Below are 24,259 nucleotides of genomic sequence, written 5' to 3'. Positions count from 1 at the left end.
TTCTCTGCTCCTCCCCTCCATCCGCACAGGAAACCGAGAGCTAACCGACAACCAAGAGTGGACAGGGCTGGGCGTGGTGGCTCACGCCTGTAATCCCAGCACTTTGGGAGGCCAAGGTGGGCAGATCATGAGATCAGAAATTCAAGACCAGCCTGACCAACATGGAGAAACCCCGTCTCTATTAAAAATACAAAAATTAGCCGGGCGTTGTGGTGTGCACCTATAATCCCAGCTACTTAGGAGGCTGAGGCAGGAGAATTGCTTGAACCTGGAAGGTGGAGGTTGCAGTGAACCGAGATCGTGCCACTGCACTCCCGCTTGGGCGACAGAGCGAGACTCCGTCTCAGAAAAAAGACTAGACAAGGACTGACCGAGGCCAACTTCAGACTTGGTCTCTGGAGCACTGAACCCCCATATTGCTCAGTGTAGTCAGAACAAAGGACTGTAGAGCCTCTCCCCCAGTCACACAGAAACAAAAGATATCAACATGGAGAACTAATCCCAAAACACACAATGGAATAGGGCAGAGATTTCAATATTATCTTAAAGAGACCGACTAGGTCCCTGGCCAAAAAAATAAAAATAAAAAAACTGACAGTAACCTGACAGAATAATTAGCAAATCTAAAAATGTGTCAATCCAAAGATGAACAGAACCTCAAAACCACACGCTGTCCAGTATTATCCAGTGGAGAGGAGACTTGGCCGTAAGCTTTAGAACATTCTGGTTCCTCTACCCACCATCCTTCCTCAGCTTTCGCTGCCACATATAAAGACTGCCATGTCTACCAGCAGCCCCAGAAGGAGAAAATCTGGGACTCCTAATAATACTTATTGATTTGGGGTCCACAAGCCCAAGTTAAGAGGATATCTTGAGACTATCCGATGCATAGCTTCCAGTCTTCTGTATCCAGAGATACCCACCCAGGCCATCTTGGAAGAAGAATTATTTTAGATAAATTCAGAGAAGATAGTGGGTTGTAACTATTCTTAAGGACAAGAGTAGTTTGTTTCTCTGTTAACACACTACAATTCACAACGTAGAAATCACGAGATAATTTTTTAAAATAATCTTGGAATAAAGAAGGCTTTTCTAGATGTCACACAAAATCTAAAAGTCAAAAGATAGGTCTGACAACACAAATTTAAAAAAGAAATTTTGTACAGATGGGCTCTCACTATGTTGTCCAGGCTGGTCTCGACTCCTGGCCTCAAGCAATCCTACTGCCTTGGCCTCCCAAAGTGCTGGAATTACAGGTGTGAGCCACCACACCTGCCCACAACACAAATTTTTTAAAAATCTTCATAGAAAAAAAAAGTTAAAAGACTGCAAAAAAAAAAAAAAAAAGTTTTCAATGTATTTCAGGAACAAAAATGCTTATTTCTTTAACAAATGCAAAGCTCCTTGAAATTACTAAACATCAACAACTCAATAGAAAAATGGGGGCCAGGCGCGGGGGCTCAAGCCTGTAATCCCAGCACTTTGGGAGGCCGAGACGGGTGGATCATGAGGTCAGGAGATCGAGACCATCCTAACATGGTAAAACCCCATCTCTACTAAAAAATACAAAAAACTAGCCAGGCGAGGTGGCGGGCGCCTGTAGTCCCAGCTACTCAGGAGGCTGAGGCAGGAGAATGGCGTAAACCCGGGAGGCGGAGCTTGCAGTGAGCTGAGATCCGGCCACTGCACTCCAGCCTAGGCGACAGAGCGAGACTCAGTCTCAAAAAAAAAAAAAAAAAAAAGAAAAGAAAAATGGGCTAAGGGCATAAATAGTTCATAGAAAAGAAATTCAGTGATTCTTACCATATGAAAGGAGATCCAATTTCACTCAAAAGAAAGAAAACTTAATATTCTATGATACATATTTCACCTATCAAATTGACTTGTACCCACCCCTTCACCTCACTGAAAATCCCTGGGAGCCACATATCATTCAAGAGAGCAGCAGACACAATGCCAACCCCAGGCTTGGGACTGACATCGATGCACTGAAGGAATATGCAGGCACCGGAGAAAACCCACAAAAGAACTGAACCGAACATTAAAATCTCCTTCTGTAAAACACAAAGAACAGAGCTCTAGCTACCACTCAGGCCTTTAAAGTAAGGAGCAAATGGCCTGACGGACACATCCTCTCCACTGTGTCAGTGTTTCTCCAGCAGGATTCCTCTGCACCGTGTTTTTGCCATCGGTCTATTATTTACTCCTCACAGCCCCTCTGAGCAGTGTGCTGGGACCGTCGTCCTCCATGCTGACAGGGCTATGAGGCCAGGCACTGCTGTGCTTCGTGTCTGAGGTCATCAGGCAACTTGGGGACACATTAGTCAAGTCAGCCCCCGGAACAGAGGCTGAGACGAAGGTGGGGGCATCAGCTGACACCTCAGCAAGGGACAAGGAAAGCTGACGACCAACTGAGGAAATGACGGTCACGTCAGACCAGCATCAAGGAGGAGGCGAGGGAAGTGCTTTTAAAAAGCCTCAGGTTTTTGTTTCTGATAGAGCTTAGAATGTGCCACAGGCAGTGTTAGAGAAAACGATCATTGGCCAGGCACAGTGGCTCACGCCTGTAATCCCAGCATTTTGGGAGGCCGAGGCGGGTGGATCACGAGGTCAGGAGTTCGAGATGAGCCTGGCCAGGATGATGAAACCCCATCTCTATTAAACATACAAAAATTAGCTGGATGTGGTGGCGGATGCCTGTAGTCCCAGCTACTTGGGAGGCTGAGGCAGAAGACTCGCTTGAACCCAGGAGGTGGAGGTTGCAGTGAGCTGAGATCGCGCCACTGCACTCCAGGCTGGCGACAGAGCAAGACTCTGTCTCAAAAAAAAAGAGAAAACTATCATCACCTTAAGTAAAGCTGGCATGGGTCTGCGGTTAAAAGGTCCTCTCTCTCTCTCTCTTTCTCTCTCTCTCTCTCATACACACACATACACACACACACACACACACACACACACACACACACACACACACACTCAGTGGTATCTCCATGTTCCAGTCTGAACTGCTGGCCAGCCAGCCAGCCAGGTCAGAGATGAATGACAAGGTGGCCAGAAGACCAGTCCTGGCAGCCTCAGTGGTCGAGCCAAAGCCTGGTCTGTGCAGGGACTGTGGTCTTCATGGGTTGTTCAGGCCACAAGTATCTCACTCCCCACAACCCACAATGTGCTGGAAAAGCCAAGACGAACTTTATGAACACGCTTGACCTGTGGCAACCCTCAGGACCCAGCAGCCCCACAGCATCCAGCCAGGCTAGGAAACGCCAGGGCAGTCGGTTAACAAATGTCTACAGCCCTCCGCTAAGATGGTGTGACACTGTTTTCAGATGCACCCACAAAAGGGAAGCCCTAACAGACCCCATTAGGGACGGTTTATAAAGCAGTTTCACGTGCAGGACAATCCCAATCATGCAAGATCATCAGAGCACACATTTTCCTCCCGCTGCAAAGTCAGTAAACAGAGGCCGGGGGAGAGTTTCGAAGGGACTCTTGAGAAACACTCACACATTGCCTGTCGGGATTTTGCCAAACTCCAGAAAAGCCTGTCAAACTGTGGCAATCAACAAACTCCGGAAAAGTCTGCCAAACTCTGGCAAATCGCCAAACTCCGGGAAAGTCTGCCAATTGTTCCTAAAATGAAATAACTACCAAAAGACCCAGCTACTGTACTTTCAGGCATTTATACCAGAGAAAAAACATTTATGTCCATACAACAAAATGCAGCTTTAGTCACACTAGCCCCAAACTGGGGACAACTCAGCTGTCCTTAAATGGATGGTTAAGCAAACTGTGGTGTATTCACACGATGAAACATGACTCAGCAATTAAAAAGTGAATTCCTGACACGGGCAACAACTTGAATGAATCTCTTGAGCATTACGTTGAGAAAAAAGGCCTATCCCAAAAGGTTACGTACTTTAGAATTCCACTGATACACATTCTTGAAATCACATTCTTGACATTCTTGAAATACAGAAATGAAGGAGGAAAACAGTGGTTGCTAAGGGTGTGGCTAGAAAAGGCAGCATGAAGGATCTTTGTGGGGATAAATCTTCTCAACTTGATGGTATCCAAGTCAAAATCCTGGCCGGGCGCGGTGGCTCATGCCTGGAATCCCAGCACTTTGGGAGGCCGAGGCGGGTAGATCACCTGAGGTCAGGAGTTTGAAACCAGCCTGGGCAACATGGTAAAACCCTGTCTCTACTAAAAATACAAAAATTAGCCAAATGTGGTGGCGGGCAACTGTAATCCCAGCTACTTGGGAGGCTGAGGCAGGAGAATCGCTTGAACCCGGGAGGTGAAGGTTGCAGTGAGCCAAGATCGTGCCACTGAACTCCAGCCTGGGCAACAGAGCAAGGTTCTGTCTCAAAACTAACAAACAACAACAACAAAACCAATATCCTGGTTGTTGTATTTGTTATAGTTTTTGCAAGATGTTACCACTGGGGGAAAGTGGGTAAAGGATTTCTGTATTGCTTCTTACAACCTCATGGTAATCTACAATTATCTTAAAATTTAAAGATTAATTTTTATTTTATTTTATTTTTTGAGATGGAATCTCACTCTGTCGCCCAGGCTGGAGTGCAGTGGCGCCACCTCAGCTCACTGCAAGCTTCGCCTCCCAGGTTCACAACATTCTCTTGCCTCAGCCTCCTGAGTAAATGGGACTACAGGTGCCCGCCACCACGCCTGGCTAATTTTTTTGTACTTTTAGTAGAGACGGGGTTTCACTGTGTTAGCCAGGATGGTCTCGATCTCCTGACCTCGTGATCCACCCACCTCGACTTCCCAAAGTGCTGGGATTACAGGTGTGAGCCACCGCACCTGGCCTAAAGTTTAATTGTAAAAGAGAGTGAAAGGGAAAGACTCAAGAGTCAACCAAATGAAACATGTAGCCAATTCAAGAATGTGAATCCTGCATGGATACTAGATGGCAATAAGGTATTATTTATTGTTAATTTTGCTAAATGTAATAAAAATAGTGTATGTATACACAAATAGTACTTTTCAGCCAGGCGCGGTGGCTCACGCCTGTGATCCCAGCACTTCGGGAGGCCGAGGTGGGCGGATCACTTGAGGTCAGGAGTTCAAGACCAGCCTAAGCAACATGGTGAAACCCCATCTCTACTAAAAATACAAAAATTAGCTGGGCATGGTGGCACGTGCCTGTGATCCCAGCTACTCAGGAGGCTGAGGCAGGAGAGTCACTTGAGCCCGGAAGGCGGAGGTTGCAGTGAAAGAAGATTGTGCCATTGCCCTCCATCCTGGGTGACAGAGCGAGACTCCATCTCAAAAAAAAAAAAAGGGGGCTTTTCTGTTAGAGAGATTTATCAAAGTATTTTAAAATGAAATAATAATATGATATCTGGTATTTGCTTCTGGGGGAGAGGCAGTGGGTGGGAGTGGAGATGAAAAGGGGCAGGCCATGAGTTGGTAACTACTGAAGCCGGTGATGAGTACAAAGGCATTCATTACGCTCTCCTCTCTCCTTCTGTGGATATTTGAAATTTCCATAATAAAAGGTGGAGGGGGAAAAAAAGGCCCACAGAGGATGTTCAGTGCCTCGCCATCAGTAAGAGAGAGAAACAAGACTTTAACCTGGGTCTCCAGACCCTTCCACCACAGGCTGAGCCAGCCTGGAAGAGCCACGAGGGCAGGTGAGGAGCTTCCCCTGCAGACTGTGGGACGGCTCGCAGGTCTAAGGAGCGTCTGGGGGGCCACGCCTGCAGGTCCCATGTGGTTGCTCACTAATCAGCGTACGGTGTGCAAAGCAACCCCACACACAGTTGGTGGCACTGCAGATGGAGGCCACCAGGCCTGGGAGACTCAGCTACGTCAGAGATGCCACACGTCTGGCTGGGCAGGAGGGCTCCAGGAAACAGCCAGCCCTGCCCTTCTTCGACAGAGGGTTTGGAGTTCTCAGGCAACAAGAAAACAGTGCCTTCATTCTATCCACCTTGGAAAACGGGACCGACAGACGGGCCTTCTGGTGTGCACAAGATGTTCTACCTTGTACAAGAGGTGTACGCTCTGTGGAAAAAAGGTAGCCTTGCTCAAATACCACATCCTTCTCAAAGCCTTCCCCAAATTCCTGAGCCAAAGGTGCTGCCTCCTTGGCACTCCATGGCTCTCTCTGTGCTGAGATCCCCTTGTGTCAGTTACCTACTGCTGCATAACCAGTTAACCCAAAACTTAGCAGCTGCAAACAACAAATATGTTATTTATCTTACAGTTTCTGAGACAACTCAGGCAAGCTTAGCCTCTGCCCCACAGGCTGCAATCAAGGTTGGCTAGGGCCCAACTATGTAAAGACTCAATTCCCCGCGCACTCCTGTGGCTACTGGTGGGCCTCAGATCCTCCCTGGCTGTTGGCCAGAGACATCAGTTCCTCACCACGCAGACCTCTCCACAGGGCAGCTCACATCATGGCAGCTAAGTTCCTCCACGCAAGGCTCAGAGAGAAAGAAAGTGCCCAAGACAGAAGTGGCAGGCTTTTATAACACAGTCCCAGAGTGACAGGCCATCACTTTTGTCAGATTCTATTCACTAGAAGCATGTCAGTAAGTCCAGCCTACATCAAGGGACAGGGACCCCACCAGGGCATGACTCCTAGGAGGCAGGGATCACCGGGAGCCATGTTAGAGGCTGCCCACCACATCCCCCAACAGAGATGGTATTTGGATGACACCTATTTCTTTCTTTTTTGTATGACAGGTGTTTGTACATTTATGCAAATGTCCTAGTCCCCAACTAGAAAGTGAAGCTGTGAGGGCAAACCCCACATCCGACTCACATCTGTTCCCCTCCCGTCCTGTGCCTAGCACAGCATCGTCCTGGTGGCAGCTCTGTATCTGAGAGCGGCAGTCAGCCCACCTGCCCGCCGCCCACACACCTGCTGAAGAGGCCCAGGTGGCTACGTGTGGCACCACACGGTCCCACCTGCTCTGGACCTGGCTGACTGGACCAAACACAACAAAAAAACCAACAATGTATGACCTGCAGGCTGGTCTACGGAAAAACACCAAGAGACGACGCTCGTGCCGGGAAAGTCACAACAAAGGCCGTGCAAGCTTCAGTTCTGCAGGACAGAAAAGAACATTGTTGAAGGGCAGCTGTAGAGAGGAGAAAATAAAGAAGTGTAGACAGAAACAATGATTCCATTTGAGAGAAAGAGAAGAAATCACCAAAAGATCGGTCCCCAGAGCTGCCCCTAATAAACCCTCTGTCACGGAGCTGAGCTGCGTGAGTCCCACTTTCTCACGGGGGGGCAAGGTGAGGGAAAGGAAGGGCAGAAAAAGAGAGAGTGGCCAGAGTCCCAGGGAGGTCACTGGGCGAGGGCCACGACACCCGGCAGGAGACTTGCAAGAGGAGTCTCCCTGAGGTTAGCTCCCAAATCAGCTCACCATCAGAAGCTCGCTCCTACCCTAGGCACTGTGAATTCTCCAAATCTCACAGGTCTGTGATTAAGGACTATAACAGACAAACCTTATTATGTGATCGATGATGCTTTAAAAAAAAATAAAATAAAATACTGTACCTGACCCCCTCAACCCAAGACAGAAGGGAAGCCACCGCCCGCCTTCCCGTACGTGGCTCACTCGCCTCTCGGGGAGAAGCTATGTCCCAGAGTGTAAGATGCCAGTGGGGTAAGGACAGGAACCGGCTCACCCTCTTAGGAAGGCAGTCCTCACCTAGGGCAAGAAGCCCGTATAGATGACAGACAGAGGAAGTGAAAAAGCCAAGGGTTAAGGCAAAGGAGACCTACGCCAGGTCCCCGGAGACAAGCCGCTCTCAAACTCTTTCATCATGGGAGGGCCACACCCGCTGGATCCCGCTCGCCTGGCGGATCACGCTGCCGCTGCGCGCTCCTGTCCACCCAGGGTGGGCACCCTCCTCACCACCTCGGCCCCATCGAGGGCTGTCAGATTCTACAGAAACGTTCCGGCTCTTGCCATCTCAGCCACATCAGACCCGACTTAGGACCCTCCGGGACCTTTACAACCCCAGAGGTCGGTGTGAGGCAGCCCCACCGACGCCGCACACTCGCGTCCTTCCGACAGGCACAGCCGGGGACAGGGCTCGGGCGAGGCCTTCAAGCCAAAACGGAGAGCTGAGCACGCCCAGGCAGTGGGAAAGCCGAGCGCGGGTCTGACCCAGAGAAAACAGCAGCCACTCTGGCTGGAGAGCAGGATGGACGGGGGGAGCAGCAGGACCGCTGACGGGGAAAACCCGCCAGGCAAGGGGAGCCCAGGCCCACACCCTGCAGCCCGCCCTCTCTGGAGGCCCAGCTCTCGCCCGGAATACTCCAAAGGACATCTAGAAGCCGGAGTAAGGGGGAGAGAACACAGAAACCCAGGCCCGAGACTCAGTCCAGGGCAGTTGACCAGCAGGACCTGGCCATCGGCAACTACACACAGGGCTTGAGTACTGAACTAGTCTTCTCCAGCCAGGGACAGTGCACAAAGTTCGGGACAAAGAGAAGATGCACAGCAACGTCAGCCCCAGAGGCAGCTTGGCAAGCACACTAGAGGGACAGCCAGGGATTTGACACCATCTGGACAGCAGCAGCCACTGCCCAGGCTGAGGCCCCGGCCGCCCCGTGCACCCTGGCCCAGAATGGCTGCCCGGCCCCTCCCTCAGCCTTCACCCCAAGCCTTTAAGGCCCGTGCTAACCTCTCATCCTCCTCCTCAAAGCTTCCTCTCTGTGCCCCGACAGAACTGACCGCGTCTGGTGCATTCTGCAGGCAAACAACCCCCCACGGCCCGCTGAAGTCGGGACAGGACAGGACACTGCTCTGCTGACCTCTGGCCTCCTGCTCCCTGTGTGACACCCACTCACCTGGGGTCCCTCCACCAACCGGAACGTGAGCTCCCTGCACACAGCGGGCAGGAGGACGGACTCCTCATGGGTGAGGCAAGGCGAGGCCCAGAATAAAAGCTGGCTGACCTCCTGGCAAGAAGTAAGAGCCAGCTGATGCCTTTGACCGACAGCCAAGAATGTAAAAGAAGACCTTGACAAATTAAAAGACAGAATCTAATGAAGGGGACCAAAATGGGAAGTATGACTGTTCAACCAATTTGGCAACTATTCTCCTTAGCTTAGAAAGAGCTTCTGGCATTAAATGAGTGGAAAACGGTCTCTACCACGTTACTATTTTTAGCATTTCATGACAAATTTGCTCAGCTGTCCCTCTTCAGAATAACAGAACTCAAACGCCTCAAATTCGCTCCATACGAGCTGCCAGAAAATGGTTTTCACTGAAATCACCGGACACATGTTTATAACCTTTGTTCAGTATTTGTTCAGATGTTTTCACTCAGGCAAGTTCCTGAATGTCCGTTTTTTCCTTTGCTTTCTTCCACACGAGCACCCCCGCTCCTTCTCACAGCTGAACGCTGGCAGTCAAAGGCAGCACCCGCCACACCAGGAATCAGAGTTCCCCAGGCTTGGGGAACCATCCAGAAACGGCTATCCCAAAAATTCAAGCTCCTGGTTGTGACTGACCCTAAGGAGTGTTCAGAGGCCACTGGATTCACCAGAAGCTGTGGGATTCCACCCCCACATGGTTCTCCAGTAGGGTTAAGAAAAGGGGCAAAGGCGGGCCGGGCATCGTAGCTCACGCCTGTAATCCCAGCACTCTGGGAGGCTGAAGCAGGTAGCTCACCTGAGGTGAGGAGCTCGAGACCAGCCTGGCCAACATGGTGAAACCCCGTCTCTACTAAAAATACAAAAATTAGCCGGCGTGGTGGCGGGCACCTGTAATCCACCTACTCGGGAGGTTGAGGCAGGAGAATCTCTTGAACGGGGAGGTGGAGGTTGCAGTGAGCTGAGATCGCGCCACCGCACTCCTGGCTGGGTGACAGAGCGAGACTCCGTCTTGGGAAAAAAAAAAAAAAGAAAAAGGGCTGAGGCAATGAGCCAGTTCTAGCAGATTGAGGTGACCCCTAAAATAAAGTAGTTCAAGATACAAAACGGTATTCATTTAATTCACTTGATGAATATTTATCGACTGCCTACTGTGGGTCCGTATATCGTTCTAGAAACTGGGAACACAGCAGTGAATGAAACACAGAGAACTTCCTGCCCCCATGGAGCTTACATGGGGCAGACAGATGATCAAAACAAACAAGCAAAAAGCAAAATCCATTCCACATGAGCAGATGATAAGAACTATGAAGAGAAAGAAAGCAGGGAAGGGCCAGGGCCATCATCAGAGAAGATGAGCACGGTTTCACACAGGATGGCCAGGGATGGCCTCATTGCACAAACTTCTGGAGGAGGAGATGGGGCAGCCACGGGAATGCCCCTGGGAGAGTGGCCCAGGTGGAGGGAGCAGGAAGTGGGGGTGGCCATGGCAGGGGGCGTGACAGCACAGTGCAGGCTGAAGCCAGGGCTGCTGGATCCGATGGGGTCGGATCTGACGGGATCGGATGGGAGGATCTGCCACTGGGAAGAAAAGGGCCTTGCCCACAGGCTCACAGACACGTGGCGACAGTTATATTCTGGTCAGCTGCACCTGGTGTGGCCTTTTGGGGACACACAGAACAGGCTGAGTTCCAGTTTCCCAGGACAGCCCTTCAGAAGACAGGCAGTCTTCTGAGGCAGGGTCCCCAAGCCCCATGCGAGCAGGTACAGGTCAGTGGCCTGTTAGGAACCCGGCTACATAGCAGGAGGCGGGAGGCGGGCCAGTGAGCATCACTGCGTGAGCTCCACCTCCCGTCAGATCAGCAGCAGCGGCCTCAGATTCTCAAAGAAACACAAACCCCACTGTGAACTGCGCATGCGAGGGATCTAGGCTGCACCCTCCTTATGAGACTCTGACTAATGCCTGATGATCTGCAGTGGAACCGTTTCATCCCAAAACCAATCCCCGCCACCCCTCGGTCCATTGAAAAACTGTCTTCCATGAAACCAGTCACTGGTGCCACAAAGGCTGAGGACTGCTGTTCCAAGGTGTTTAGGCCCAGTTCCCTTGGGGGTTGGTGTCGAGAACCCTCGGTCACCCTTTGGGTTGAGATCCTCTGAAAAAACCACTTGTTGGTCAGTGCCGCGAGGGCGCTCCACCCACGGTGTGCCACCAGACACGCACCTCCTCTTCAACAACTCTGTCCCCGGGGCCCCCGCCACAATTCAGGATCCCGGATGACCCAGGGAAGATCCTCCCAATGCCTCTGGGTCCAAGGCAAACCCAAAGCTATTGCAAATCTGGAAGTACAGCCGAGGAAGTGAATAATTAAAATGGCACCCCCAACGACATGCTCTGTTGGCAGGGGGCAGGAAAGGCTGACTGATAGGAGGTAGCTGTGCTTGGAAGTTGAGGCTTTCCTGCCCACACCTGCATCCCAACAGAGAGCTACACAAGTGTTATTTATTTATTACCTTTATCTGAGGGCAGCATTTCTTTTTTTTTTTTTTTTTTTTTTTTTTTTTTTTTTTTGAGACGGAGCTTCGCTCTTGTTGCCCAGGCTGGAGTGCAATGGCACGATCTAGGCTCACCGCAACCTCTGCCTCCCAGGTTCCAGCGATTCTCCTGCTTCAGTCTCCCGAGTAGCTGGGATTACAGGCGTGCACCACCACGCCCAGCTAATTTTGTATTTTTGGTAGAGACGGGGTTTCTCCACGTTGGTCAGGCTGGTCTTGAACTCCCGACCTCAGGTGATCTACCTGCCTCGGCCTTCCAAAGTGCTGGGATTACAGGTGTGAGCCACCGTGCCCAGGCGAGGGCAGCATTTCTTAAAGTGAGTACTGTGGAACAACTCGTTCTCAGAATGTGAATAGGTATTCGTCAGAAAGGCATTCTGTGGTCAATCATGTTTAAGCAATGTTGGTTACGCAAAGCTGAATGTTTTTTACTGCAGTACTTATCAGAGCTTTTGGTTTGCTGACATGTACTTGACCCTCCAAGAGGAAAAGTAACTAATACTATCTAACACTTACCAAGCATCTCTCCGTATCAGGCCCTGGGACTTTTCACACAGTATCTCAGTCAGTCCTCCTCACAACCCTAGTGAGTCCTACAGGTCATTATTCCCATTTTACAAAGAATGCTTCTCAGAGAAGGCAGGTTTTTCACTCGAGATCTGTGTTAGGAGTCACGAGGGGTTTAGGCAATACCAGATGTTATTTTGGTTTCTGAAACCAAAACATTAGGAGCCATCGCAGGTGGGAGATTCAGAAGCCACTTTGTCCCCTGCGTCACTGGGGTGGAACACAGAACTCTCTGGTAAACCAGGTTAGAGAACGTGGCTTAGGCTCAAAGTCTGAGCAAGACCTTAGTCTCCTCCAGCCCGGATTGCATGAGGGGTAGAGAAGAGAGCAGAGGCCAGCCCTGTTCCAGTTCACTTCTCCTGCCTCAGGGCTAAGAAGAAAACTCCAGAAAGAAGGAAAGCCCCCTACGTGCATGGGACCATGCTCACTAATAAAGAGGGTCCTGGAGTCACATTCTACTCCACACTCCTATGGGGCAGAATCAGGGAGGGAGGAGGCTCTCCCGCTCCCCTACATCAGCCAACCAGGATACTAAAGGCAGAGTGAGAACTCACTCCCAGGCCTGCCGACCCCACCCACGTCCACACTAAACCAGCCCCCACCCAGTCAATCCTCCGACCACTCCTTTCTGAAGCAAGCAGGGGCCACAGGGCTAACTATGGGAACCAGCATGCGCCCTCCGCCCCTTTCACAGCCAGGATCTCAGGGGCTGGAAAACCATCTAAATACGGCTCCCACAATTGTAGGGGGCCCTTGTGTCTGCCTTCTCCTGGTACTGAGGCTGATGGGGTGGGGGCAGAGAAGAGGCTGCCCTGGAATCTCCAATCCTTACCTACCGTACCCCAGGTTCCAGAAGGCACACACATCCCCCTGCAGGAACCCTCCCCTTAGAAACATGTCTGCGTCATGACGGTTAAACATTGATTACTGAACAGTTTCCTGATTCAGTTTAAACTGAACAAAGTTATGAAGTTCTATAAACTAGCCTTAAAACCCTCCTCTGTTTTATGAAACTGATCTAAAAGAACAGTAGAGAATACTAAGACCTCCCATGGCAGTGAATAGAAGTACAAAAAGTACAGAAGAAATGAAAACTCAATATGGCTTTTACTACATTTGTCAAATTTTACTTAAGGAAAAAAGAAAAGATGGTATTTTAAATGCTTTCTGCAAAAGGCCACACACACGCTGACTTCAATGTTTCACAGCAAGCAGGCAGAAAGGAAAGAAGGAAGGAGGAAGGGAGTGAGGGAGGAAGGAGCTGCCAGTCTAGAATTTCCCGTGTGGATTTTGCCCCAAGCCTGCAGGCATTCTGGCCCTGCCTCAATTTTTTCTCATGCAGGCCTGTGAACCTAGGCTAAGAAACATCCAGTGTCAATTACCCGAATCTTACATCAGCCTCTGCCACCCAGCAACAGTGACCCAAAGTGGACCCAAGAATGTCCTTGAAAGAGTCCAGCCATCTGCCCGCAGCCTCAAGACAATAAGGCCCCCATGACAGACACTGAAATAAGGACTCTCGGGGGGTAACACCCAGGATGCCAGGAGAGCTGGACGGGGTCACCCCAATTTGTTGCCAGCTGGCTTTGCTGTTCTTTTCTACAATGGCAAGCGTCATACTAGGCTTCAACATATGCGGGCAGAGGAGGCTCAGGCCCAAATCCTATCTTTTGAGGGATTTTATAACAGCTTGCATTTGTCTGGTCTTTTTATCCACTCCCATACATCTCTCCGTAGGAAACATGAGCAGGCTGGGGCTGATGGTGGTGATAATCACATGCTGGATGTCATGGAGATTTCAGAAACTCTGATGCTGGGAGCTGGGGGTGAAGGGGAGGGTGGGGGGAGATATGAAGCAGTTTTAGCGGCATTACTTTTTTTTTTTTTTTTTTTTTTTTTTTTTTTTTAGACAGAGTCTCACTCTATTACTCTGTTGCCCCGGCTGGAGTACAGTGGTGCGATCTAGGCTCAACGCAACCTCCACCTCCCATGTTCAAGTGATTCTCCTTCCTCAGCCTCCTGCGTAGCTGGGATTACAGGCACATGCCACCACGCCTGACTAATTTTTTTTTAATTTGGTAGAGATGGGGTTTTACCACGTTGTCCAGGCTGGTCTTCAATTCCTGACCTCAAGTGATCCACCCATCCCAGCCTCCCAAAGTGCTGGGATAACAGGCGTGAGCCAGCAGCATTACTTTATTTCTAGCTCATGTGACCCTGAAAGGAAGGCAGGTCAGAGTTGGCAATTATCACATAAGGAGCAAGAGGTGACGTGTCTTGCAGAGAATCTGCTTATCCCCCATCAGAAGCTCTTCCCAAAAGGCAAAAGTGGGTGGTCTAAGAGTCTTTGAATAACTCTAGCCCCACACCCTTTGGTGCTGTTTGGAGGCAGAACTCACATCACCTCTGAAACAGCTAACAACAATGACTGCGTACTTACAATGTGCCAGGCACGGTGCTAAGTACCATCTTAATTTTCTCAAGTCAGAACTGTGCTATCCCCACTTGAAAGAGGAGGAGACTGCAGTCCAGAGAGGAGCCAAGCTAACACTTGGGGAACCTAAGTTCCACGCACTGTTCCAAGCCGGTGACACAGACGAACTCATTCCATTCTCATAACAACCCCATGACACATGAAGAGTTGTTATCCCCATTTTACCAATGGGAAAAGCAAGACCTCGAGAAGTTCAGTAACTTGGCCACAGTCTCACAGCTACTCAGTGATGGGGCTGCCATGAATCCAGGCACACTGGTTCCAGGGCCCACGCTTTTTAAATTTTTTTTATTTTTTTATTTTTGAGACGGGGTCTTGCTCTATCTCCTAAGCTGCAGTGCAGTGGTGTGATCTCAGCTCACTGCAACCTCTGCCTCCTGGGTTCAAGTGATTTTCCCACCTCAGCCTCCTGAGTAGCTGGGACTACAGGTGCCCACCACCACACCTGGCTCATTTTTTTGTATTTTTAGTAGAGACGGGGTTTCACCATGTTGGTCAGGCTGGTATCAAACTCCTGACCTCAGATGATCCACCCACCTCGGCCTCCCAAAGTGCTGGGATTACAGGCGTGCACCACTGCGCCCAGCCGGGCCCATGCTCTTAACCACGACACCATAGGGTCTCTTTTAAGTAACCTCCCAAGATCACAAAGCCTTGACCTTGGGAGTCATAGTGTTGCAATTTGCACCCAGCTCTGTCCGATCCTGAGCCTGGACTCCTACTCTCTCTGATACACCAATCCCCCTTTCGGCCTGCTCAGACCTGCCTGCCTCAGTGCTCCCTACACTGGACATCAAGAGACATCAGACGCAGCCACGCACAGCCCCATGCAGTACAATGAATGGAGCCTATCGCATGGAATGGTGAAGTGGTCCTTCAAAACCTCTGGGCTCCCACAGCCCATGGCCAGTGGCACTTGTCAGGCGGCAGACACTACCAGCAGGATGTGTGTGATGGGGCCCAAGCGAGGGACATGGGACCTTTGAAAAGTGACTATCCGGCCGGGCGTGGTGGCTCAAGCCTGTAATCCCAGCACTTTGGGAGGCCGAGGCGGGCGGATCACGAGGTCAGGAGATCGAGACCATCCTGGCTGACACGGTGAAACCCCGTCTCTACTAAAAAATACAAAAAACTAGCCGGGCGAGGTGGCGGGCGCCTGTAGTCTCAGCTACTGGGGAGGCTGAGGCAGGAGAATTGCGTGAACCCGGGAGGCGGAGCCTGCAGTGAGCCGAGATCGCGCCACTGCACTCCAGCCTGTGCGGCAGAGCGAGACTCCGTCTCAAAAAAAAAAAAAAAAAAAAAAAAGAAAAGTGACTATCCACATTCTTTAAGCATGGGCCACATAGAGAGACTTCCTTCCAAAGAATACAGTATGGCGAGGGGGAAAAGAATAATGTACAGCGAAGAAACCTGAGAAACACGACTTCCGCCCAGTGATCAAGGTCAACAGCAACAGTGATAAACCATGTACCCTTGATAGGATGTGGTGTGTCACTGATGTGGTGTGAAGGAAACAGCTCTTCTCCTCTGCGGGGTTCCCCCCATCACCTCCCACAAACCCATACCCTCGGTCTAATGATGAGAAAAACATCAGATAAATCCTAATTCGGGAACCCTCTACAAAACAGCTGACTGGTATTTCTCAAAACTGTCAAGGTCGTCAAAACCAAGGCAAGTTGGAGAACATTTCACAGCCACCTCCTCCAGGAAGCCTTCCTTCTTCCTGCAAATGCCTGTGACCTGTCCTCTTCTGAAGCCCTCAGCATTGGGTGGCTCTTCATGTTGTCTGCCCTCATTGCTGGACCATGCCACCTGCCCCAGTGACATGAGCCCATGAAGCAGCAGCCCAGCAAACATCTCTGAGACACCGAGGGCGGCCAGCACCATGTCTTGCAAACAGCAGTGCTTGGTATAGGCGGGATATTGACAAAGGATTGACCGCAGGACAGCAGAGCCTTCCAGCGGTGCATGGGCGACGACAGGAGAGTCTCCTGGGGGCCTCTGGCCCGTCTAGAGCCCTGCTGCTTGTCTGGAGGCCTGCCTGCCCCGCTCGGGGTAAACCCACACGATGGAGGCCTGCCTGCCCCGCTCGGGGTAAACCCACACGATGGAGGCCTGCCTGCCCCGCTCGGGGTAAACCCACACGATGGAGGCCTGCCTGCCCCGCTCGGGGTAAACCCACACGATGGAGGCCTGCCTGCCCCGCTCGGGGTAAACCCACACGAGGCCTGCCTGCCCCGCTCGGGGTAAACAGATCACACCCTGCTCGTAGCATGGAGCCTGCCTGCCCCGCTCGGGGTGCTGTGCTGTAGCCGCAGAGCCCACGCTGCTGTGCTGCAGCCGACAGCGCCTCAGGCCGTGTGACCCAGGAGGGGGAAGCTGGCAGCCCCGGAGGAGTTGCCCTTGGCTCCCTCCCGCTCCAGTGCGGCAAAAGATGTTTTCTTTTCCATTGCGTAAGATGCTTCCAGTGGCGACAAACCCAACACCGCAGACAAATGGAAATAAAAGCCCCGTGGACGTGGGTGAAGAGCAGAGTGGCTATGTCTGCGGAGGGCACAAAGGCAGGCACGCGTGAGCAGCGAGACCGGCCACATGTGAACCCCCAACAAGCAGCGAAGAGAAAAACAAGCTCTGATCAAAATCAGAGCCAGCATGTCCCGCCTGGCAGGGCCCCTTCACTCTTCCTGAGGCCCTTGCTCAGATGTGGTTCTGGGCACTGCTGCTCTAAGGGGGCCATCAGGGCAAAACTCATGGGTTTGATCAGCCCAACCCTATCCCAGCCATGTCCCCTCTGCAGGGCTGTGACATAGGGCCCAGAAGACAGGCAAGGATGCCAAGTCCTGTAAGTTTCACAGGGCTGGGCATGTGTAAGAGGCTGGGGGTCCAGGTCTGGACATCAGAATGGGCATAAGCTCTGGACTGAGAACTCCAAGGGGCAGGGAGGACACAGATTACTGGAGAACTTGGAGAACTGGCCTGACCTCTCAGCTCCTCCCTTTCCATTCCTGTCCAGTGGGGACAGCCACTGTCTTGAAGCTTTTTTTTTTTTTTTTTTTCCACGTGAGACAGAGTCTCGCTCTGTCGACCCAGGCTGGGGTGCAGTGGCCAGATCTCAGCTCACTGCAAGTCCGTCCCGGGTTTAGACCATTCTCCTGCCTCACCTCCCGCCTTGTAAGGGACTACAGGCGCCTCGCCAATTCGCCCGGCTAGTTTTTTGTATTTTTAGGTAGAGACGGGGTTTCACCGTGTTAGCCAGGATGGTCTCGATCTCCTGACCTCGTGATCCGCCCGTCTCCCTCCCAAAGTGCTGGGATTACAGGCTTGAGCCACCTAGCTAGCCGGAACAGGGTCTTGAAGCTTTTAAGTGGCTGCCTGAGGTGGTCCACGTGAGACGTCAGACACTATCCCGCTTAGAACTGTACAGACACTAATAGGCTAGAAAACTGTAGAGAACCTCACCTGTGTGAGTCGACAACCCTGGGCAGCTGGGGGGTGACACACCCTGGCCTTGTAAGGGTCACCTCTGGCTCACTAATTCTACCTTGGGAACTATCATAGGAAAGAATCCTAATTAGAGAAAATAATCTGTATGCATGTGGATATCCATCGTATAATTTATGATATTAGAAAAAATAGAAAGCATCTAGCTAGCTGAGAACAGGGAAATGAGAAAGTGAACTGAGGTTCATCTACTCGATAAAACCATTCGAAAAATTTTCAAAGACTATAATTACACAGAAAATGGGGACGTGAGCCATTAACTGAAAAAATCATGACACAGCTTCATTTGTACAATTTCTTTCATGCTGGGGGGTTGAAATGAAGATTCAATTTCAAATCTTGATCTATAAAAAAGACTCAGAATGATTTGAATATACAGTGTAAATCCTACTTTGCCTAAATTTGTAAAAAGCTACATGTTGGGAATATAAAGAAGATAAAGAATTAATAATGATAGACAGGTACGGTGGCTCACGCCTGTAATCCCAGCACTTTGGGAGGCCAAAGCGGGCAGATCATTTGAGGTCAGGAATTCGAAACCAGCCTGGCCAATATGGTGAAACCCCATCTCTACTAAAAATACAAAAAAAAATTAGCCAGGCATGGTGGCGAGTGCCTGTAATCTCATCTACTTGGGAGGCTGAGGCAGGAGAATCACCTGAATCCAGGAAGCGGAGGTTGCAGTGAGCCGAGATCGTGCCACTGCACTCCAGCCTGGGCGACAGAGCGAGACTTTGTCTAAAAAAAAAAAAAAAAAAAAGGAAGCATATTTTAAAAGTAGTTTAGGTACAGAAGGATGACCCTCCTGCTACAGAAGGGAAAGCAAGAGGACACAGATAAAGAATCTGGATTTCCGGGGCAAACACGAGACAGGACCTCCAGGAGGAACTCAGAGGAGCCCAGGTCTTCCTGACCCAGCCCTCCTGGGTGAGACCAAGGGCTCAGGCTCCACCCATACTCCATTCTCACTTTACTGGAGAAAAACAAATGCTATGAAAGAAACGGAACAGCCAAAGTAGCAAGAATGCAGCAATTACGCCACAACAAAACCATCAACCAAAGCACAAAACAACACTCATTTCTGCGATTAAAAAACAACGGATGCAAAAAAGGCAGCAGTAAAGAATCATGACAAACTCAAGACAGCACAAATGATGTCTGAAAACAAAGTGTCCTTCCAAAAATTGCAGGAATTCCAAATGATCTCGGTAGGAACTCCCCAGGGCTGCCAAGTGTGCCAGGCCAGACTTCCTGGCAGGGCACGCCCCAGACGCCACAGGAAACTCAAGGACGGCTCATTTCATTTTATGACTATCAAATTTTAGTAACTCCTAATAACTCTTTTCTTAGGAAGAGGCTTTGGGGCACACATAAAACTGAACTGCTGCCGGACACGGTGGCTCACGCCTGTCATCCCAGCGCTTTGGGAGGCCGAGGTGGGCGGATCACCTGAGGTCGGGAGTTTGAGACCAGCCTGATCAACATGGAGAAACCCCCGTCTCTACTAAAAATACAAAATTAGCCGGGCGTGGTAGCGCATGCCTGTAATCCCAGCTGCTCGGGAGGCCGAGGCAGGAGACTTGCTTGAACACGGCAGGAAGAGGTTGCAGTGAGCCCTGATCGTTCCACTGCACTCCAACCTGGGCAACGAGAGCAAAACTCTGCCAAAAAAAAAAAAAAGAATTGCTTGGAAGGACATTATCACTCCCCTAAAGAACCCCAGAAAAGACAGGGTGTTTGGGTCGGCTGGAGGCACATCTAAAATAACTCCTTCCCCAACTCCTGATGCACGCCCCTCGCAGGGCGGGGCCCACACCTGGAGGGACACCTGGAGGGACACCGATGGAGGGACACCTGGAGGGACACCGATGGAGGGACACCTGGAGAGACACCGATGATGCGTCCATTTACTGCATTGACTGCAAAGCTCTGACCAAAGCCTTTTTTCTGCAGACACCACCACCCCGCTGAGCTATGCCAGGCTCTTGGACAGGGCTAAGTCAGAGAGGGCCAGAGCACCTTCTTGGCATAATTATCACCCTCTCCCAGAACAGCCTAGGAGTCCCTAACTCTTGTCATCGGTCCCTGCACAATTTATTGCCGGGATGTCCTATAGCTGGAGGAAGAAGAATTTTCTCTTCCCTGACAAACCACAAGAAGCTGAATTTCACCTCCCTCTGGGTACTCCAAAGCATAACCCCACCTACATGATGGGCAGGGACCTACCAGCTGACAGAGGGAAAGAGGCCGGAGGGAGGGAGGTGAAGGGAGGGCAGGTATGCCTCCCCCTGGCTCCCTAGGACTACAGAAACCCCTAGAGGGGGATTCCTACAAGTCCTGGGCTCTTCAGAATGCAAGTTGAAACAGTTCACTGCTGCGGCCCCTCATTTTACAGGTGGGGAAACTGGTGAGGCCAAGAGAGACAAAGTGGCTCAGCCCTAGGCATGTAGGTGGCCAATGACGGAGCTGTGAGCAACACCTCCACCGGTCTGCCCGCTAGAATCTAGAACAGAACCACGTCCTTCTCAAGTCTGAGCCACCCACAGCTCCTGTACTGGGCTGTCCAGAGAGGTCACGTATGGGGCACCTGATGGGGTAGCAGTAACTATGTGGAGAAGCAGGTTCCAATCCTGGCTCTGCCACTTAAAAGGCTATATAACCCTGGGCAGGTCTTGCAACTCCTCAGCCTTACCTGTAACCCCACAGGACGGGTAGAAGGGTTGGGTGGAGCTGATGGGGCTGCACCTGGGTCACGGCAAAGGATCACCAATGCTAGTTCTCCGCCCTAGGTGAGCTCGTCTCTTCTCTTCTTCAGACTCCTGCCCAGTGGAGCCCCCTGAGCCTCACAACAAAGGGGACACTCAGAGGCCTCCAGGGTGCTGGCTCTTGCCTGCAAAGTCCCAGCCAGGATGCATGGGCTTGTTTTTCCCTGTGCCAGGACAACCTCCCAACAGGAATGGAGCTTCAACTCTCAACTCCTGAGTCCCTGGTTCACCAGGCACCTTCTTTTTCACTTCTGGTCTGCCAGGCTGGAGGAGCAGGCCTCCACCATATGGCCCATTGTCCCCTGGGCTACCAAGACCTGCATGGCCTGGAAACTGCTGGAAAACTCGACCAGCCACAGTTCAGATAACTGCTACCCCAAGGCCCCAAACACCCCTTCTCACCATTAAGAGGCTCAGGACATGGCTCACCATGGCCAGAAACTGGTTGATATGGTTTGGCTGTGTCCCCACCCAAATCTCATCTCGAATTGTAGTTCCCATAATCCCCACATGTGGTGGGGGGGACCTGGTGGGAGGTAATTTAATCATGGGAGGGCTGTTATCCTCATGCTGTTCTCATGCTAGTAAGTGAGTTCTCATGAGACCCAACGGTTTTATAAGGGGCTTTTCCCCTTTTTGCTTGGCACTTCTCCTTGCTGCCGCTATGTGAAGAAGGACGTGTTTGCTTCGCCTTCCATGACTGTAAGTTTGCTGAGGCCTCCCCAGCCATGCTGAACTGTGAGTCTATTAAACCCCTTTCCTTTATAAATCACCCAGTCTCAGGTATGTCTTCATGAACAGCATGAGAACAGATTAACACACTGGTCAATATCTAGGGCTCCAGAACCCATCAAGGATCGCTGTAGGGAGATCCCAGAAACCAGAGACACTCCAGGAGTTAGACCCTCCAAGGCTTCCAGTCCAAGCATGACCAGACCTGCCAGAAATTCCACAGAAGCTGGACGATCACACACGGGATGATGCATCTCTCTGTCCTGGAGACAGACGCCCAGAAAATCCTTTTAATTACGCATCAGAGTTTCTTCAGAAGTCCTACATGGTCGTAATTTGCACCTCTCACATCTAGATTTGCTATTTTAAAATCAGATAAGTACAGATTCAGACTAGAAAGAACAAGATCATAAATTGGGATGGAGGATCATCTAAACCAACCTACTATTTTTCAGATGAGCACACACAGTATGGGGGTTGAGCAGTGGGGAAGGAAGGGGGCGAGTACAAGGGGCAGAGTCCAGGCCAGAGCCCAGAGACCCCCTGTGTCCTCATAAACGGACCCTGGGAGCTATGCAACCAAGGCCCTGCCCTTGATTCTTGGTGTAGGAAGCTCGGTGGTACAAAGGGCTTGGTTTGGCTGCCTCGTCCACTCTCCCATGTTCAGTGGAGCTCTTCTCTCTGATACAGGGCCTGGGCAGTGTTGGAACCAGGGAAATGGATGCAAAAGTCAGACACCCAGGGGCTGTTGCTCCTGGAAGCCCAGGTTACCTTTGGGCATGATCTGATGCATGGCGACCGAGAGGAAGAAGATGGAGTCACTGTAATAGGTTCCCGAGCCAGCACTGAAGTGCTTCTGCATGGCCTCCACGACGGGGAAGAGCTTATCCGTCAGCACAGCAACGTCGTGGAAGATGACCTGCAGCAGACGCAAAAAAAAAACCAAGGCTCAGCAAACCAGTTCTCACTGCAAGCTCGACACCCAGCACACACCTGGGCCCACAGAGGCAGAGGCAGATGGTGCCTCTCCGGGGTCCACAGCAAGGGATGCGGCTGGGGTAGCATCAGAGAGTTACGGAAACGAGAAATAACCAGGAGTCAGAAGTGTGGCCTCACAAAGGAGATGGAGAGTCTGTGTGAGGGGCGGCACGCAGGCGTGCACGTACGGGCCGTGCAGTGGAAGAGAAGTGGGAGGACGGGAAATGGAAACAGCCCCTACTCTGCCTCCTGCTTTTGAACTTGAAGCTGGGCCACCCTGAAGGTAGCTCTGTGCCCAGCGACTGGAAACCACGTGAGAGCGTGTGATCCTCATCACACTGCATGGCTAACACTGCTCCAGGCATCGCCACCTCCTCGTGGCCACTACATCTGTTCCATAGGCCAGTCCGATGCTCCAGCTCTACCTCCCTCATCCAACAGTGTGAACAAGGAGAGGGTCTGGCCACTGGAAAATGGAACCTGGAAACTGCTCAGTGCTGCAGTAAACTCACACTCAACCAGCATTTCTTGAGTATCACTGACGCTTTGGAGGCACTGTGAGAAGAATAAGGAATAACCAGGTACACTTTCCCCAAAGCACTTAGAAGTCTAGAGGTATCATCAGCTACGGCAGAGCTTTGCAATTTATGAAGCACTCACATACCCGCACTGATCCCCATGACAACCCAGGGCTTCTGTGAGGCAGACATCACTGTTATAGCCTCCAAATGACAAATAAGGACGCAGACACTGACAGGTTACACTTGCACCAAGTCACACGGATAATAAACGCACAGTCAGAACTTGACCCTGGCCTCCAGATTCTCAGCCCCACACTCTTTCCACCATAAACGCATCCTCATTCCTTAACAGCAACCAACAAAGGATGAGGACATCAGCTCAGCCTGCGATTAGAGCAGACAAGAGTACTAACGGGATCCTGAGTTGGGTTTCCTTGTCTAACACCATCCAGAAGATGACAAGTTATGGCCCATACGTAGCCCCAGCTTCACACGTGATACCAGATGACCATGCACTCGTCCCACATGTCTTGCAAGTTTTTCCTGTTGCTCCACGTGCCCCCACAGGATCTAGATCATTCTACGACACACAGGAGGCACTCAAGCCAGAAGGCCACGTGTTCCTCCACCTTCTTCCTCAGTGGCCCTAAGAGTTCTGCAAGCGCCACCTCTGGCCACCATCTTCTCTGGTAGGTGACAGGAAGAACCTGCCACGCTGCTTCCTGGCTGCTCAATCACCACCTCATCAACTCCCAAGAGCCCACCTGAACAGGCGCCAGAAGCAAAAGGCAAAGTCACATGAACCCCTGACTGCCCTGTTTATACTGTCACTTGCCCTGCCAGCAGGACAGACAGCTGCGAGTGGTGCCCATGAAGCTCTCCAATAGGTGGGCTCCCCTCCGTCACTCACCTTTGCGCTTTCCCTCCACCTGCCCTTCCAGTCTCACGGGGTTGCCTGCACTACCTGCACTTCCAGAGCCACTGATTGCCGTGGCCCTATAAACCACCCTGCCAGCTCCTCCTTACTGCTGCTTCTGCTTTTGGCCTATATTCCCGCCCCCCCATTTTTTTTTTTGAGATGGAGTCTCGCTCTGTCACCGAGGCTGGAGTGCAGTGGTGCAATCTCGGCTCACTGCAACCACCTCCCGGGTTCAAGCGATTCTCCTGCCTCAGCCTCCCGAGTAGCTGGGACTATAGATGCGTGCCATCACCCCGGGCTAATTTTTTGTATTTTTAGTAGAAACAGCCTTTCACCGTGTTAGCCAGGATGGTCTCGATC

General features: G+C 51.2%; 1 protein-coding gene across 2 annotated transcripts in view; it reads right to left on the bottom strand.

Moving 5' to 3' along the window:
* The window catches only part of XXYLT1 (xyloside xylosyltransferase 1), a 200,896-nt gene that overhangs the window by 133,335 nt on the left and 43,302 nt on the right, over positions 1–24,259 (bottom strand). For both annotated transcript variants that reach the window (XM_050779188.1, XM_050779190.1), the window contains exon 2: positions 22,253–22,400. In XM_050779188.1, coding sequence (XP_050635145.1) covers positions 22,253–22,400 — 148 coding nt within the window. The remainder of the gene's footprint in view (positions 1–22,252; positions 22,401–24,259) is intronic.

Source organism: Macaca thibetana, chromosome 2, assembly GCF_024542745.1.
Source record: "Macaca thibetana thibetana isolate TM-01 chromosome 2, ASM2454274v1, whole genome shotgun sequence".
Taxonomy (NCBI): domain Eukaryota; kingdom Metazoa; phylum Chordata; class Mammalia; order Primates; family Cercopithecidae; genus Macaca; species Macaca thibetana.
Note: the sequence above shows the minus strand (reverse complement) of the source record. Positions and strands in the feature narration are given on the sequence as shown.